Source organism: Coenobita brevimanus, chromosome 54 (genome assembly GCF_032717465.1).
Source record: "Coenobita brevimanus isolate Jiangsu-jjx chromosome 54, ASM3271746v2, whole genome shotgun sequence".
NCBI classification, from domain to species: Eukaryota; Metazoa; Arthropoda; class Malacostraca; order Decapoda; family Coenobitidae; genus Coenobita; species Coenobita brevimanus.
Window position 1 is genome coordinate 22971837 of NC_137007.1, and position 14373 is coordinate 22986209.

Genomic DNA, 14373 nt, shown 5'->3' on the forward strand with positions numbered 1-14373 from the left:
CTCTGCTCTCACTCTCTACATTCAACAAATCCTCAAAGTGCTCCTTCCATCTCCTCAATTTCTCTCTTCTCCACCAACAATCTATATAACTATGTATATGCTAATATCTGTTTATGCTGTTTGGGGAAAGGAAAGAGTTTTTAAACTGTTATTTCATACACTGTATTATATAAGGACTACCAATGGTGTCTATCACTGGTACTTGTAAACTGCTGAGTAAATTTAGGTTTGTGAGGAGTATGTGCAGTTTTAGATAATCACATGATTTTGCGTGCTTTAGCCATGTTAATTTCAAGGTTATACTGTGCTTCTCTGCATCTGCTACTTCTCATGTACAGCAGTTTAAATATTCAACAGGAAGTTTATCATTAACAACTTAAAATTGCTACAGCTACATTCTGAACTCACCCATACAAATATATATTTTACTCAACTGCCGCAACTCCTATACCTTACCTGCAGCTCCCTGAAGTCAGTCTCAAAACGGCGTAACTGCAGACACTGGGTAAGTCTGCCCTCATGCCGGGTCCAAAATTCGTCAAAGGTTCTTTCAGTTTCCTCTAGCTGCACTAAAAGCCGTTCCACCGCTGTCACATTAATCAATTTGTCTGGGCAGAGGCGCGCAGATCGAGGTTCTCCTGGCCGCTTGATGCAGTTAAGCAATGTCTCTCCATGGCGTGAAGCTGAGAGCAGATCATCCTTGAGTGCACTGTATTCACTTCGCTGTTGGAAGAGCCCAAGGTTAGGACTGAAGTCTCAACAAGACTGGGAGCTGGACATGAGGATACGGAAATTAATGACAAGAGAAAGTTTAGGATAAAGTTCAGTGCACATAGGAGGGACACTCTAAAAGAAAGTGAGGAGCATTTTGCTGATGCAATGAAGACTGAGGAAAACTGTGATGTAAGAGGGGATGGGAGTGAAATAAACAAGAGAAAAGTAGGTCTGACCATGACAGAAAGCTGAGAAATTTGTCTTTCAGTATGTAAGTTCACTCACTATTAAATATCTGAAAATTATCATTATCTCTGATGCCTTCTTCCCTCCTGGGGACCCCCAGATAGGGGATGCTCATGACAGAAGTACCTCCATGGCTGCTAGCTTATCCTCACAAATATCTTTCTCACTCTCTCAAAACACTTCTCTCCCTCTTCCTACTCCTTTTTTCAACTGTATTGTTCTGCAAACCACATAAGGTCCACCTCTTTCAACACCGTCCTCTGTATCATTTCTTAAACTATCTTTGGCACCCAATCTATGTGCACTGCATGTCCATATCATCTCAGTGTATTCTTCTTTATCCAGTTAATAATTCCAACAACTTCACTTCTCATGCCAACAGTTTTTTTTTTTTTTTTTATAATGACCATAAATTTCACTGTTTCTTACATCCTTTATCCTCTCCATGCTTGCAGCTATTCTAAGAAGTGTCATTTAAATAGCTTCCATACTAGACAGCTCTCTCACTGCCCAAGTTTCACTCTCACATGAGTGTCAGCAGTAAGACATTCACACAGGGCTCTCTTAACTTTCATGTTAAATTTTCTGTTCTTCAAAACACAACTAAGCTCCTCAGTGACTCCTCTCCCCCAAAGTGATCTCTCCTAAACCTCACTCTCCATTCTGCAACATTTACACAATACAGCCCCCAGATACTTAAGATACTGTGTCCTACTCTTAACTTTCACATACTGTCATCCAAAGTTGGACACTAAAGCGATAATCCGATAACAGATGATTGTCAAAGTTAATTTTTTCTATCGGACTATTATCGGAAGTTAACTTCCATAATCGTCACTGGACCAGTTAACTTTCAATAACTCGATTCTATAGTCTGATGTCTGTTAATTTTTTGTCTGATAAAATCTTTATCGTTTTGCATTTTCTTCCTAGGTTTTTCAGTACATATATATATATATATATATATATATATTAAATTCTACTTCATGTAACAGGAAAGTTTAAACTATAATTGGTTACATAATATACAGTAAAACTTCACTACAATTGACTATTTGGGCCCCAAGCCATTCTGAAAAAAAACAGAAGTCTGATAAAAACAACATCTGGACTTCCCCTGCTAACCTGGGCTTTTACCAAATATACATATCGAAGCAATTTTCCCCATAAGACACTGAAAAAATGCCAGAGATGTGTTCCAGGCCAAAACTCAAACTTTCATAGACCTTAATCAACAGAGACTAACACAGAAACATCATAGGAAATATTATCATCCTCATAAACAATATCACTACAAAAAAATGAGACAGCAAACATCACATGCTGGTAGGTGAGGTGGTGGGAGGGCAATTGACAGGCTACAGCCAGGCAGGCGGCAGTGAGCTACGCAGGGGCAGGAGATGGCAAAGGGATGGGAAGGAGACAAGCTGGGGTCGGGGAGGGTTACAAGCAGGGGTGGGGGAGGGTGAGGAGGGAGACAAATTGGGGTGAGGGAGGGTGGGGGGAAGGGAAGGGAGAAGAGCAGGAGTGGGGAAGGATGGGGGGACAGGGAGAGAGACAAGAAAGCCAAACTTCCCTATTACCCCCTCCCCCACCCTGTCTCACTCATTCTCTCACTCATTCATTTGCTCGATTGCTCTCTCACTCACTCACTCACTCACTCACACACACATAAATGAAGACATGCTAAGAAGGATAATAACATCATTCATTAGACCAACCCTGGAATATGCATCAGTAGTCTGGAGTCCTCATCTCAAAAAGCATATAGACAAGATTGAAAAAGTTCAAAGGGCCGCTACAAGATGGATACCAAGCTTAAGGGACCTAAGCTACGAAGAAAGACTAAATAAACTGAATCTACCAACACTACAGGAGAGAAGGAAAAGGGGTGACATGATAATGCTATATAAGTGCATATCAGGGAAGGAGAAAATAGACATAAATGATTACTTAACATATGGAGAAGCATCAGCAAGAGGACACTGCAAAAAACTGCATAAGAAGAGAGGTGATACAGACGTAAGGAAATTCAGTTTCCCAAACAGAGCAACTGATCAATGGAATGCACTACTGAATGAAATAGTGTGTGCCAAAACAATTCACAAATTTAAGGATATGTACGATAAATATGGTTTAAGACACGGGACAGTACGAGCTTGACTCATTCCTGTAAAGATACAATTAGGTAAGAACAATTAGGTAAGGTAAGAACACACACAGAAGGCCATCACTGAATTATTTGTTGGGTAATGAATTAATCACAAAAAGGAGAGAAGAGAAAGATTTGGGAGTGCTGGTCCAAGATAGTTTGTCACCAGAAAAGCACATTAACAAGATAGTTGGAGAGACTTATAAACTCTTGACTAACATAAGAGTAGCATTTCATTATATGGATGAGGAGATGATGAAAAAACTGATAGTGGCCAACAAGAGGACACGGAATGAAACTGAAAAAGTCATGCTGCTTGAAGGATATCAAGAAATATAGCTTTCCTTACAGAAGTATAGACTTAAGGAATAACCTGGACAAAGAGATCGTCCAGTCTAAAACCTTAAACGAGTTTAAAGCTAAATTCGACTTATTGAGAAACAGCGACGGAAACCCACGAGCATAGTACATTCCGTGTATATCACAATTAGGTATATTAGGTAAATACTTAAATATTTGGAACGACTTAGACAAAGAGGTGGTCCATGAGAAAAACATTCATGTGTGTAAAGGTAGACTTGATAAATGTGGATATGGAGACAGGACAACATAAGCATTGCTCAATTCCTGTATACTAAAATAGGTAAATACACACACCCACACACACACACACACACACACACACACACACAGGCACACTTTTTAAAACAACAGAGAATGGAAAACCAGGAAAAGATGGAGAAGGAAGTGGCAAAAGTACTAAAAAGTAAAGAATCACTTGTCAGAGATGCAGCAGATGAGAAAAAATGAGTAATTATCTCAGGTTTGAAAGAAAAACCAATGTCAGAGAGGTCAGAAAGAGGAAGGGAAGAACTAAGAAGGGTGAAGGAAATAGTGTCAATAGTTATGGAAGGAAATGACAAAGCCCAAGTGGAGACTGAAGAAGTGTTAAGGCTGGGAAAATATGTGGAGGGAGGGGCAAGACCACTTAAAGTAAAATTTCAATTTCAGGTCACAGTAAATGAGTTGAGTTATTTGAAAGGAGCATGTGGAGTCACATAGAGAGACAGACTGACAAATGAGGAAGTGAAGCATTGTGGTGTGGTTGTGGATGTGATGGGAAGTGTTAGGAGAAACTCACTGAGGTGGTTTGGACATGTGGAAAGGATGGAGAGTAAGAGACTGACGAGGAGGATGTATGTGAGTGAGGTGAAGGGGGGGGGAAGGGGAGGCCGAGGATGAGATGGAGGGATGGAGTGGAGAGGCACATGAGAGAGGGGGGTGTGAGCTGGGGGCACGGGAATGAAATGGCAGGGGACAGGGCGACATGGAGGTGATTTGTTTGCAGCCATCCCTTAGGGGATAAAGGTGTCTGGCAATAGATAGATAGATAGTATATGAAATAATCAACAAGACTTGGAAGCTAGCAGATAGGGATGGATTCAAGAATATCTGGATAAGGAAAGATGCAAATGAGGAAGAGAAAGCTGAAATAAAGGAACTTGTTAAGGAAGCTAAGGAAAAAAATGACCAGAGAATGGAGGAAAAGAGAGAGTTCTATTGGAATGTTATGGATCAGAAGTTGAGGAAGTGGTACCGAAAGAGTGAAGGAGAGAGAGAGGGACAGACTAAAAAACAATGCAAAAAGATATAAAGTGGCATACATTTTTGTAGATGGTCTAACCTCAGCAAGGCTCGACACAGACAATTTCTTGAGGGTAAATGAGCCAAACAATATGTGCTTTGGGAAGACCATGCTAAGAAAGAATACTGAAATCCAAATGGGAGATGGGAAATACAAACTACGGAGGAGAGCCAGAAAAGAAGAAATGGGAGAAGGAGTGATGATAGCAGTGAAAAACAGCCTAAATGTGGATGGTGTGGAACTGGGGGAAGGTAAAACTGAAGTGAGAAACATGGTAACTGAAACAAGAGGGAAAGGCAAGAGAAACACTGCAACAGCATATGTACCCCTCAGACAAGGGCATGGAATGAAGAGGATTATTGGGAGATGTTGTCAGACATGGCTTGCTACCTATAGAAAGTGACAGAAAAGCAACAACATAATCCTGATGGGGGACTTTAATTGTAAAGAGGTAAACTGGGAGGAGTGGGACTCAGGAAGCAGTGAAGATTCATGGGACAGTATGCTGTTAAATACCGTATAACAATGGACAATGTAATGACCAAGTGGGTCAAGGAAGAGACAAAATTTAGAGGTGATGAAACACCAGCAAGACTAGATTTAATTCTACACAAAGAGCCTGATGCAACTGAATCTCTGAACTATCTGTGTACTATAGGAAAAAGTGATCATGTAGTGATACAGCTCCAAATGATAGAAGGAACTGGAGAGACAAGAGATGAGCTATACAGACATGGAAGACATAACTCTGGGAATGCAAACTTTACAGGACTGAAAAAAATTTTCAAAGAAGCAGATTGGCGAGAATTCAGGGAAAAAAGAGAGACAGAGAAGAAGTGGGATATCTTTCTAGACTTCTATAATGCATGTATGGAAAAGTATGTGCCAAAAGTTAGTGGGAAAGAGAACTGGAGAAATGACTGGATCAACAAAAGGTGTATGATTGCAAAAAAAGAAAGGGATAAGGTATAGAATAAATGGTGAAAGGAGGTAATGATAGAAAAAAAAGAAGAAAATAAAAGAACTAGAAATGAATATACAAGAATACATAGAGAGGAAGAAAGATACTTCAAAAAGGGTATACCGGTAGTTGACAAATGTAAGGAAGAACCTAAATTGTTTTACAGGTCTGTTAATGGCAAACTGAGAGAAAAAGAAGGAAGGAATATGCTGAAAGTAGAAGGAATTGTCTATAAAGATCCAGTTATGCAAGCTGAAATAATGAACAAATGCTTCCAATCAGTCTTCACTTGAGAAAGTGATTCTGTGGAGGAGAAGGAAGTGACTAGAAATGTAGTGTTAAAAGAAGTAAAAGTTGAAGAGCAAGCAGTGTATAAATTACTAGAAACTCAAGATGTGAGGAAGGCCCTAGGACCAGATGGGATCTCTAACTGGATACTAAAGGATTGCAGAGAACAATCGGCGGATAAGATTCACGGTTTAATTGTGTGTTCTCTGGAAGAAGGGAAATGCCTCAGGAATGGAAGAGGGCCAATGTGGTACCAATTTATAAGAGAGAGAACAAGGAAGAAACCCTGAATTATAGACCCATGTCCCTGACCAGCAGGGTTGCAAAATTAAGTGAGAGAATCCTGGAAGACAGATGGATAAAATATCTGGAAAGATGGACATTTTGGCAGAAAATCAGTTTGGATTCAGAAGTGGAAGGTTGTGTGTTTCCAACAGGTTGAGCTTCAACACAGGGGTGACAGACGTGCTACAGGAGAGAGAGAGTTGGGTGGATTATGTGCATTTAGATTTGGAGAAAGCCTTTGACAAGGTACCCCACAAATGACTAATGTGGAAATTGGAATACATAGAAGGACTGAAGAGGAACCTCTTAGAGTGACGAGAGACTTCTTGAGAGAAACAAATGACAACAGTAATAAAAGACAGGATGCCTGCATGGAAGGAAGTGACATGGGGAACCCCACAGGGCTCGGTGTTAGCGCCTGTAGTGTTTCTGATTTACGTAAATGTTATGGTAGATGGAATGAACATTTATGCGAGTCCATTTGCTGATGATGCAAAAATCATGAGGAGAATAGAAGTTGAAGACTGTAAAATGCTGCAGGAAGACCTGGATAGGATTCATGATTGAAACCAGATGTGGGAAATAAAATTCTACGCAAAAAATGTAAAATATTGGAAATGGATGAAAGTACCGAGAGAACATCACTGAATTACTTGATGGGTAATGAACTAATCACAAAAGTGAGAGAGCAGAAGGACTTGGGAGTGCTGGTCCAGGATAATTTGTCGCCGGAAAAACACATTAACATGATAGTTAGAGAGACGTATAATCTCTTGACTGATATAAGACTAGCATTTCATTACATGGATGAGGAGATGATGAAAAAATTGACAGTGGCCATGATCTGCCCAAGGTTGGAATATGCAGCAGTAGTGTGGTCACCAAATAAAAAGAAAGATATAAACAAGATCGAGAGAATACAAAGAACAGCAACCAAGATGGTCCCTAGCCTGGCAGATTTGTCATACAGAGAAAGGCTGGAAAAGCCAAATCTGCCTTCCTTAGAAAAAGAAGAGAGAGGGGTGACATGATTGCAGTGTTCAGGGCCATGTTGGGAGTAGAAAAAATTGACAGAGATGATCTGTTTGGGATGGGAGAGCAACAAGAGGACATAGAATGAAACTGAAAAAGCCAAGTTCCTTGAAGAATATAAAGAATTCTAGTTTTCCATATATATATATGCATAGACCTGTGGAATAGCCTGGACAAAGAGAACTTCCAGTCTAATAGCTTAAACAAATTCAAAGCAAACTCTTACTTATCGAGAAATAGAGAATGGATCCCACGAGCATAGCTCATTTCCTGTATATCACAACAAGGTAAATACTAGGTAAACACACACACACACACATATTCCCTCCATCCCCCCCCCTCTTCCCCCGTCCCCAACCCCCCCGTCCCTTCTCCATCCCCTGCCACGCTTGGCGATTTTTTTTTTTTTTCTTAGGGTTTGGTGATTTACTTGAAAACTATTGGTTGTATCGAAATTCTGAAAACACCACAAGAAAGCCAATGAAATTCTGCATCCGGATACATGTTTTGCTTTAGTATGGTGTGGGCAAAATTTTGGCCTAGGATGCTGGGAAGTTATTTGAAGCTATTTTTACACTTGAAAAAGTTTTATTCTCACTGCATTTCTGCACTTTTATTCATCAGTTTTACATGATTTTATTTGCTTATCTTATAGTATAAACACCACCAAATATGATGGTATACAATTTATACCAACATAACCAATTTCCAGGGGCAGATTTGGCTGCGGATTTTTTTCTTTGTGCCTGGGCAGAAGCCCCCGATAGCTGGGATGAAGGAGATGGGGGAAGAAGAGAGAGGATGGAGGGAGGACTGGGAGGGCTGCATACACCACCACAACTCTGCTCAGACACACTCGTTTCTAACCAAGGGAGAGGGGAAGCACTTAGAAAATACTTTATTGTTACAACTTAATTTTAAACACTTTTCAAATACTATACTGTACGCTTCATACACCTTATTATTTGTGATCTTACAAACTGAAGATGTTTACTTGGTCAGTATATCTCACTTATCACTCATCAACCTCGGACTTTTCCCGACATACAAGAATTTAGTCTGCCTGGCTCCTCAAATCTGATAAAAGCGAATATACTGATGTCCATTCTTTTTTTTTTTTTTTAAATGCTAGGAAATAGGAACCAAAGGCCACGAGCCCACAATAACTGTTCCTTCCAAGAGAAAAACAAAATACAAGAGAGAGACAAATTCATGATCTGATCATTTCGAGATGCCTGGACACACTGAGTCTGAAAGACTGGAGACCATAGGAAGCAGGAAATACAGACAGAGGGAGACAATCCCAGAGCTGATCTGTTGCATAAATGAAGGACTGGGAGTAACGGTTAACTCTTGCATTAGAGAGCTGAACAGAAAAGGGATGAGAGTTTGCTGCTAAACAGGTGCTATGCACCAGTCGTAGAGGTGGAGGAATGCAAGCAGACAGTTCAGAGGAGCAGTGACCATTGAAGTAGCAACAGAAAAGTGATAAAGATGTAACAGCGCAGCGAAGAGACAGAGGTTGAAAGGAGCCAGTAAGAGGAGGAGAGTTAATGAGACGAAAAGCCTTTGACTCCACCCTATTAAGAAGAGCTGTATGTGGGGAACCTCCCCACACATGAGAGTTGTACTCTACACAGGGGTGATAAAACCAATGTACAGAGTCAATAATTGTACAGGGGTAAAGAAGGAATGGAGTCAGTCTAGCACACCTAACCTCTTGGAAGCAGATTTTACAAGAGATGCAATATGATCTTTCCAAGATAAGTCCCGGGTGAATGAAACCCCAAGCATGTTCAAGGATGATGCAGGATTAAGCTAAATATTAATAAACATTAGCGGGTACACCTGTGGAAGACTTTGTCGGGTTGATAGGTGTAAGAACTGAGTCTTTGATGCATTAAAAACAGTAAGATTATTTTTACCCCAGTCAAATATATGAGCCAAGCCAGGCATTAGTGTGCCATAGCCTCATCCCTTGTTTGTAGTAGTAGTAGTTGTTCCCAAGGCAGTCTGGCCGAACAGCCCCAAGTCCCTAAGGAAGGCCATGGCCGAGACCGGGCTTTCCCACAGAGCTCTCAAGGTGTGTATGTTGTGTTGCTGGCGTAGGTAATTGTGTGCACTGAAGTCTTCCATAATGTGCTTAATAGTATGGGGTGCTGTGTTGCATTCTAGACATGCATCAGTGACGGAGTTGTCCAGCCTCTTCTGGTAATTTAAGAGGGCTGGATGATACCCACATCTCAACCTGGCCAGGTGGACCCTGTCCTCACGAGGGAGACAGAATTCGGAGGGGCGGATATCAGGAGGCCGTGCATGCTGCTGTGTGTTGTCTTTATGTGACTACATGGAGCAACGAGTGATCTGAGTATGGATATGCTTCTGGAAGCTGGTCTGAGGCAGGCGAGGGGGGAGAGATGACAATATTTGTGTATGATATCGTGTGCTCGGTGTTGTTTTGATGTTCCTTGATGTGTGGGTATGTTGCCATGTAGTGTAGTGCAGTGGATGTTGTGGGTTTGTGGAGGCTGCAGGAAGAATTTGGGTATCTCTCATGTCTAGGTGATATCTGACTTTGGGGACTTTGGTTTCTTGATGTAGGTGGTCTGTGGGTGTAGTAGCTGTGCAGCCTGTGATTATTTTTAAGGCCTTGTTCTGTATGGTCTGAAGAGTGTTGTTTGTTGAAGTAACTGCTGAGATGGACACGGCGGGAACCAAATGAAAAGGTGAAGGGTGGAGTCATCAGCATACGAGTGGATAGGGTTAGATGTACAGCTTAGAAGGTCACTAATGAATAAAAGGAAGAGAGCTGGTGATAGGACAGAGCCCTGAGGAACACCACTGCTGGCAGATCTAGGAGAAAAATGATGGCCATCTACAACAGCGGTTATAGAACGACCAGAAAGGAAGCTATAGACGAGGGCACATATAGAAGGATAGAAACTGTAAGACGGCAGTCTGGAAATTAAAGATTTATGCCAGACTTGATCGAAAGCCTTTGAGATGTCAAGTGCAATGGCAAAGCTTTTGCCAAAGTCCCGAAAGGAGGATGACCAGGAGTCTGAAAGGTAGGTGAAAAGATCGCCAGTGGAGCGTCCCTGACGGAACCCATACTGACGATCAGAAAGAAGGTTGGGATAGGAAAGATGCTTTAAAATTTTTCTATTAAGAATTGGCTCGAAAACTTTTTGATACAGGATGTTAAAGCAATTGGAGGATAGTTAGAGGGTTGGGAATGGTCACCTTTCTTTGGGACAGGCTGAATGAGAGCAAACTTCCAGCAAGAAGGAAAGGTACAAGTTGATACACAGAGGTGAAACATCATCCAATATTTTCCTGTGTACAAAACAGGGTTCTCTCTTCAGAGGCAAAAGAGTTTACCTAGGCAGGGTGTAAGCACAGAAGCACAGTTCTTGAGGACAACAGGAGGGACTCCATCAGGCCCATATGCCTTGTTAGTATTGAGACCTGTGATGGCAGAAAATACATCAGCTGAAGAAATTTTAATGTCAGCCATGAGGAAGTCAGAGGGGGGAAGTGATGGAGGAACAGCATTGGAATTATCTAAGGTGGAATTGGAGGAGAAAATCTGAGTGAAGAAATCTGCTTTATCTGTAGAAGAAATAGCTACAGAACCATCTGAGTAGAAAAGAGGAGGGAAGGATGATGAGGTAAAGTTGTTAGAAAGGTTTTTGGCAAGGTGCCAGAAGGAGCAGGAGGAAATTGAGCTGGAGAGTTGAGAGCATTTATTACAGATGAAATTTGTAGCAGGGCGAAAAACAGACTCAGCACGATTCCGGGCAGAAACGTAAAAAAAAGATGCAATTCAGGGGTGGGTTGGCTCCGGTGCCCTTTGTAGGCCCTCTCCTTGTTGAGGACAGCATTATCAAGGCTTTTGGTACTTTTTCATTCCAGCTGCTGTCAATTGCAGGTATATATGTGCTATATAAATAAAATACATAGCTCAGACATATTGTTTACTTGTTTTGTACGTCCAACATAATCATGCAATGATTAATTTTTATTATTTCTGTATAATCAAAATTATATGGTTTGCAAAATAATACAGGCAAATATTAAAAACAGATTAATCTTCACCTGACATTTTATACTAATAATAGTTAAGTCACCAAACACGCCGCTACTGACTCCCTCCCGGATCCCACTGCTAGCTCCCCCAGTCCCCCCCTCCCTTCCCTCCCCTATACTGTTCCCATACCAAACAGGTACCGTGCAAGGTTATATGCCATGTTCATGGATCTTGTTACCTTTCACCTCCCACTGTAATAATTATCTGGTAAATAAAGATTTAGTTCATGGCACTGAATTGGTTACAGGGGTTTTAAAACAGTACATTTTTTAATGAAAATTAAAAACATTATTAGGCAAAAAGGTTGAAAAACTTGAAAGAAATGCTTACTTATTCTTGGATTTTGCAAAAAAAGTGCAATTTCCATGGGTTTTGAAGCTTTTTTCCTAGATTTTTAACATTTTTATTTAAAATGTTATTATTATCGGATTATCATTTAACCTGCGCCGTCCTGGCGACATGAATTAACGTCCGCACATGATGTGCACTCATGTCCCACATGAATTAACGTGGCAACATTGCAAGGTCCCTAATTTGCACAATTTTCAATTTTCGCGAGTGATTTTGCGAGTGATTTTTGGCACGTATACACGGGACACCTTCCTCTATTCCTCTACAAGATGCCAAGCAGGGACAATGCCTTACACCGCATAACCTCTCCCCCCCCCTGCACGCCATTGTCTCGGCAATTCACCTGTTACCAGTGACCTGGCCAATAAAGACTTTCAGGGCCAGAGTGATTCCCCAATCGATGACAATGTGGAGGACAAAGTTTACATAGCATTAGAGGAAGAAACAGTCAGAAATGATGATCAGGTAATGTGGGAAAAAAAGGTCATGAATGGTGATGAGTTAGTGAGTGAAACACTGCTTATAATGCCTATATTACTGTTTGAAAACCAATATACTCTTGTACTACATATAAATTCGTACCAAGTAAATAAATAAATACTGTTTATGAGTGGATAAAATAGTTACCCTCCCATAGAACTCGTTTTCTTTGGTGCCAGCCTGTTAGAAAACCCAGTCAGGTAAGGAAGTACTCGTACCTAAATCAAGTATTTTAAGCCTCAGGTGAGCGATTTCTCTATGAATTTTCAATGTTTCTCACCAAAAGTGGATGTTTGAGCAAAAAAAAAAAAAAAAAAAAAAAAAGGTTAAAAAATGTCAGGACTGGGGCACTCCCCAGAAAACGTCGGGATGGGGTGGGTTAACTTCCGATAACTAGGTATTATTACTATTGGATTTTTAACATAGGACTAAAAAATTGGGGTTATCAGATCATCGTTATCAATGTTTCCTTTTAAGCTATCGGTCCCCAACACTGCCATTATCTTACTTTTCTTCACATTCACTTTCAATTTTCTACTTGTACAGACTCTATCAAACTCATTCACTACTTTTTGCAAGTCACTCTCACTTTCTACCATTAAAACAGCATCATCAGTGTACAACCAGGTTATGAGACTCCATTCAATTTCCTTTAGCTTCAGTTTTGCGGCTATTTCTACTGTCCACATTCATCTTTTTCACTACTCCTTCCCTCTGTATATTGAACTACCATCCCTATCATACATCTATACTTGCATTAACCCCTTAACCGCGGGCTTGTTTTGCTTTGACTTGCGGCTCCCGCAGGCATATTCGTGCTCCAACAGACTAAAAATATTTGCCAAAAATCAGTTATTAGTCCTAGAATATTAAAATCACATATGCTTATGGCACATACCTGCAGCTTTCTCCTGGGGTGTTTGTTGAGCCTTCGTCGAGTACCGTAGGACTTGTGGAGACCTCTGAAGTTGGGTAAAGAAGTCTTCACTTTACACTTCCCAACAACCCGTAATATGATTACCACAGCCTGATATTATCACTAGAAACACTATTCTATGATTCTCAAATAGTTTGGAATCCATACTCCAAAAAAAAAACACTGAAAGCAATGAAAATTACGAGGGCGTATGACCTTCCCACTTGACATCGTTCGCCACTGGTGTTCTGTCATTTATTATTCATAAAAACACTCACAGTTTATATTTCTATTACTATATAACACTTATATATATCTGCAGTCTTTATCCATAAGTTTCCTTCAGTAACAGTAGTTTATTGTCACTGTAGGGATTCAATTTCTCTTTCAGTAAAATATGTAGCATTCACTTTCTCGTCCTGTATACTAGCGTTGAGAGTGAATGTCACTTTCACCTTCACTCTCATAACTCATAGTATTCATACATGCTAGAGTGAAACTTTCACTTTCATTACTCCTAGTATATATACTCGTATTCTTTATTCTCATAATACTACTCATTTACATTTCTATTTACGTTCGCTATTTTATTTACATTATTTACACATCTATTTTATTTACACTGTGTTAGGTACCGTCACTTGCAGTAACAAAACAATTTACCACTGTTCACTTATAATTACATTCACTGCTTTCACTTGCTGTTAACACATTATTTACACATTATTTACATTTCCACTTGCACTGTTTTACTCACCAGAAAGATCGTAGTCACTCTCCATCAACTGTCAGCCCGTTACCTCTTTCCACACGAGGTTTAGTAGGGGGCAGAGGTCACAGGGCCCTTTGCATGGGGCTAAAAAGCAATGGAAGTTAGCAGGCGCGAATCCAACATACTTTCACCTTGCAAGACGACAGTAAACCAATACCGGTGGGCCGGGGTGGCCTACCTAGGGAGAACGCGTTACTTCCAACATAAGCCTCGTGAGAGCTGCTAATATATAGCTATGAAATGACTGGCAGGAAATCTAGACAATACATCATAAATTAGGTAGTTCCAGGTGAATGTAAATATCACTTAGGCTTCTCCCTTACCTCCTTATATATATTTTTATTATGAGAATAGATTATATGGCATATTTCAAGGGGAAATAAACAGCGAAAATTAGCGAACGAGGGCACGTGAGGTGTTGTCAGGTGATAATTAGCCAAT

The 14373-nt window shown here is 40.5% G+C and overlaps 1 protein-coding gene across 1 annotated transcript in view; it reads right to left on the reverse strand.

The window, feature by feature from the left end:
- Positions 1-14373, reverse strand: part of LOC145401055 (guanine nucleotide exchange factor DBS-like) — a 1269176-nt gene that overhangs the window by 914193 nt on the left and 340610 nt on the right. Inside the window, exon 9 of the mRNA XM_080273428.1 lies at positions 457-718. Within this exon, the coding sequence (XP_080129554.1) occupies positions 457-718 (262 nt within the window). The remainder of the gene's footprint in view (positions 1-456; positions 719-14373) is intronic.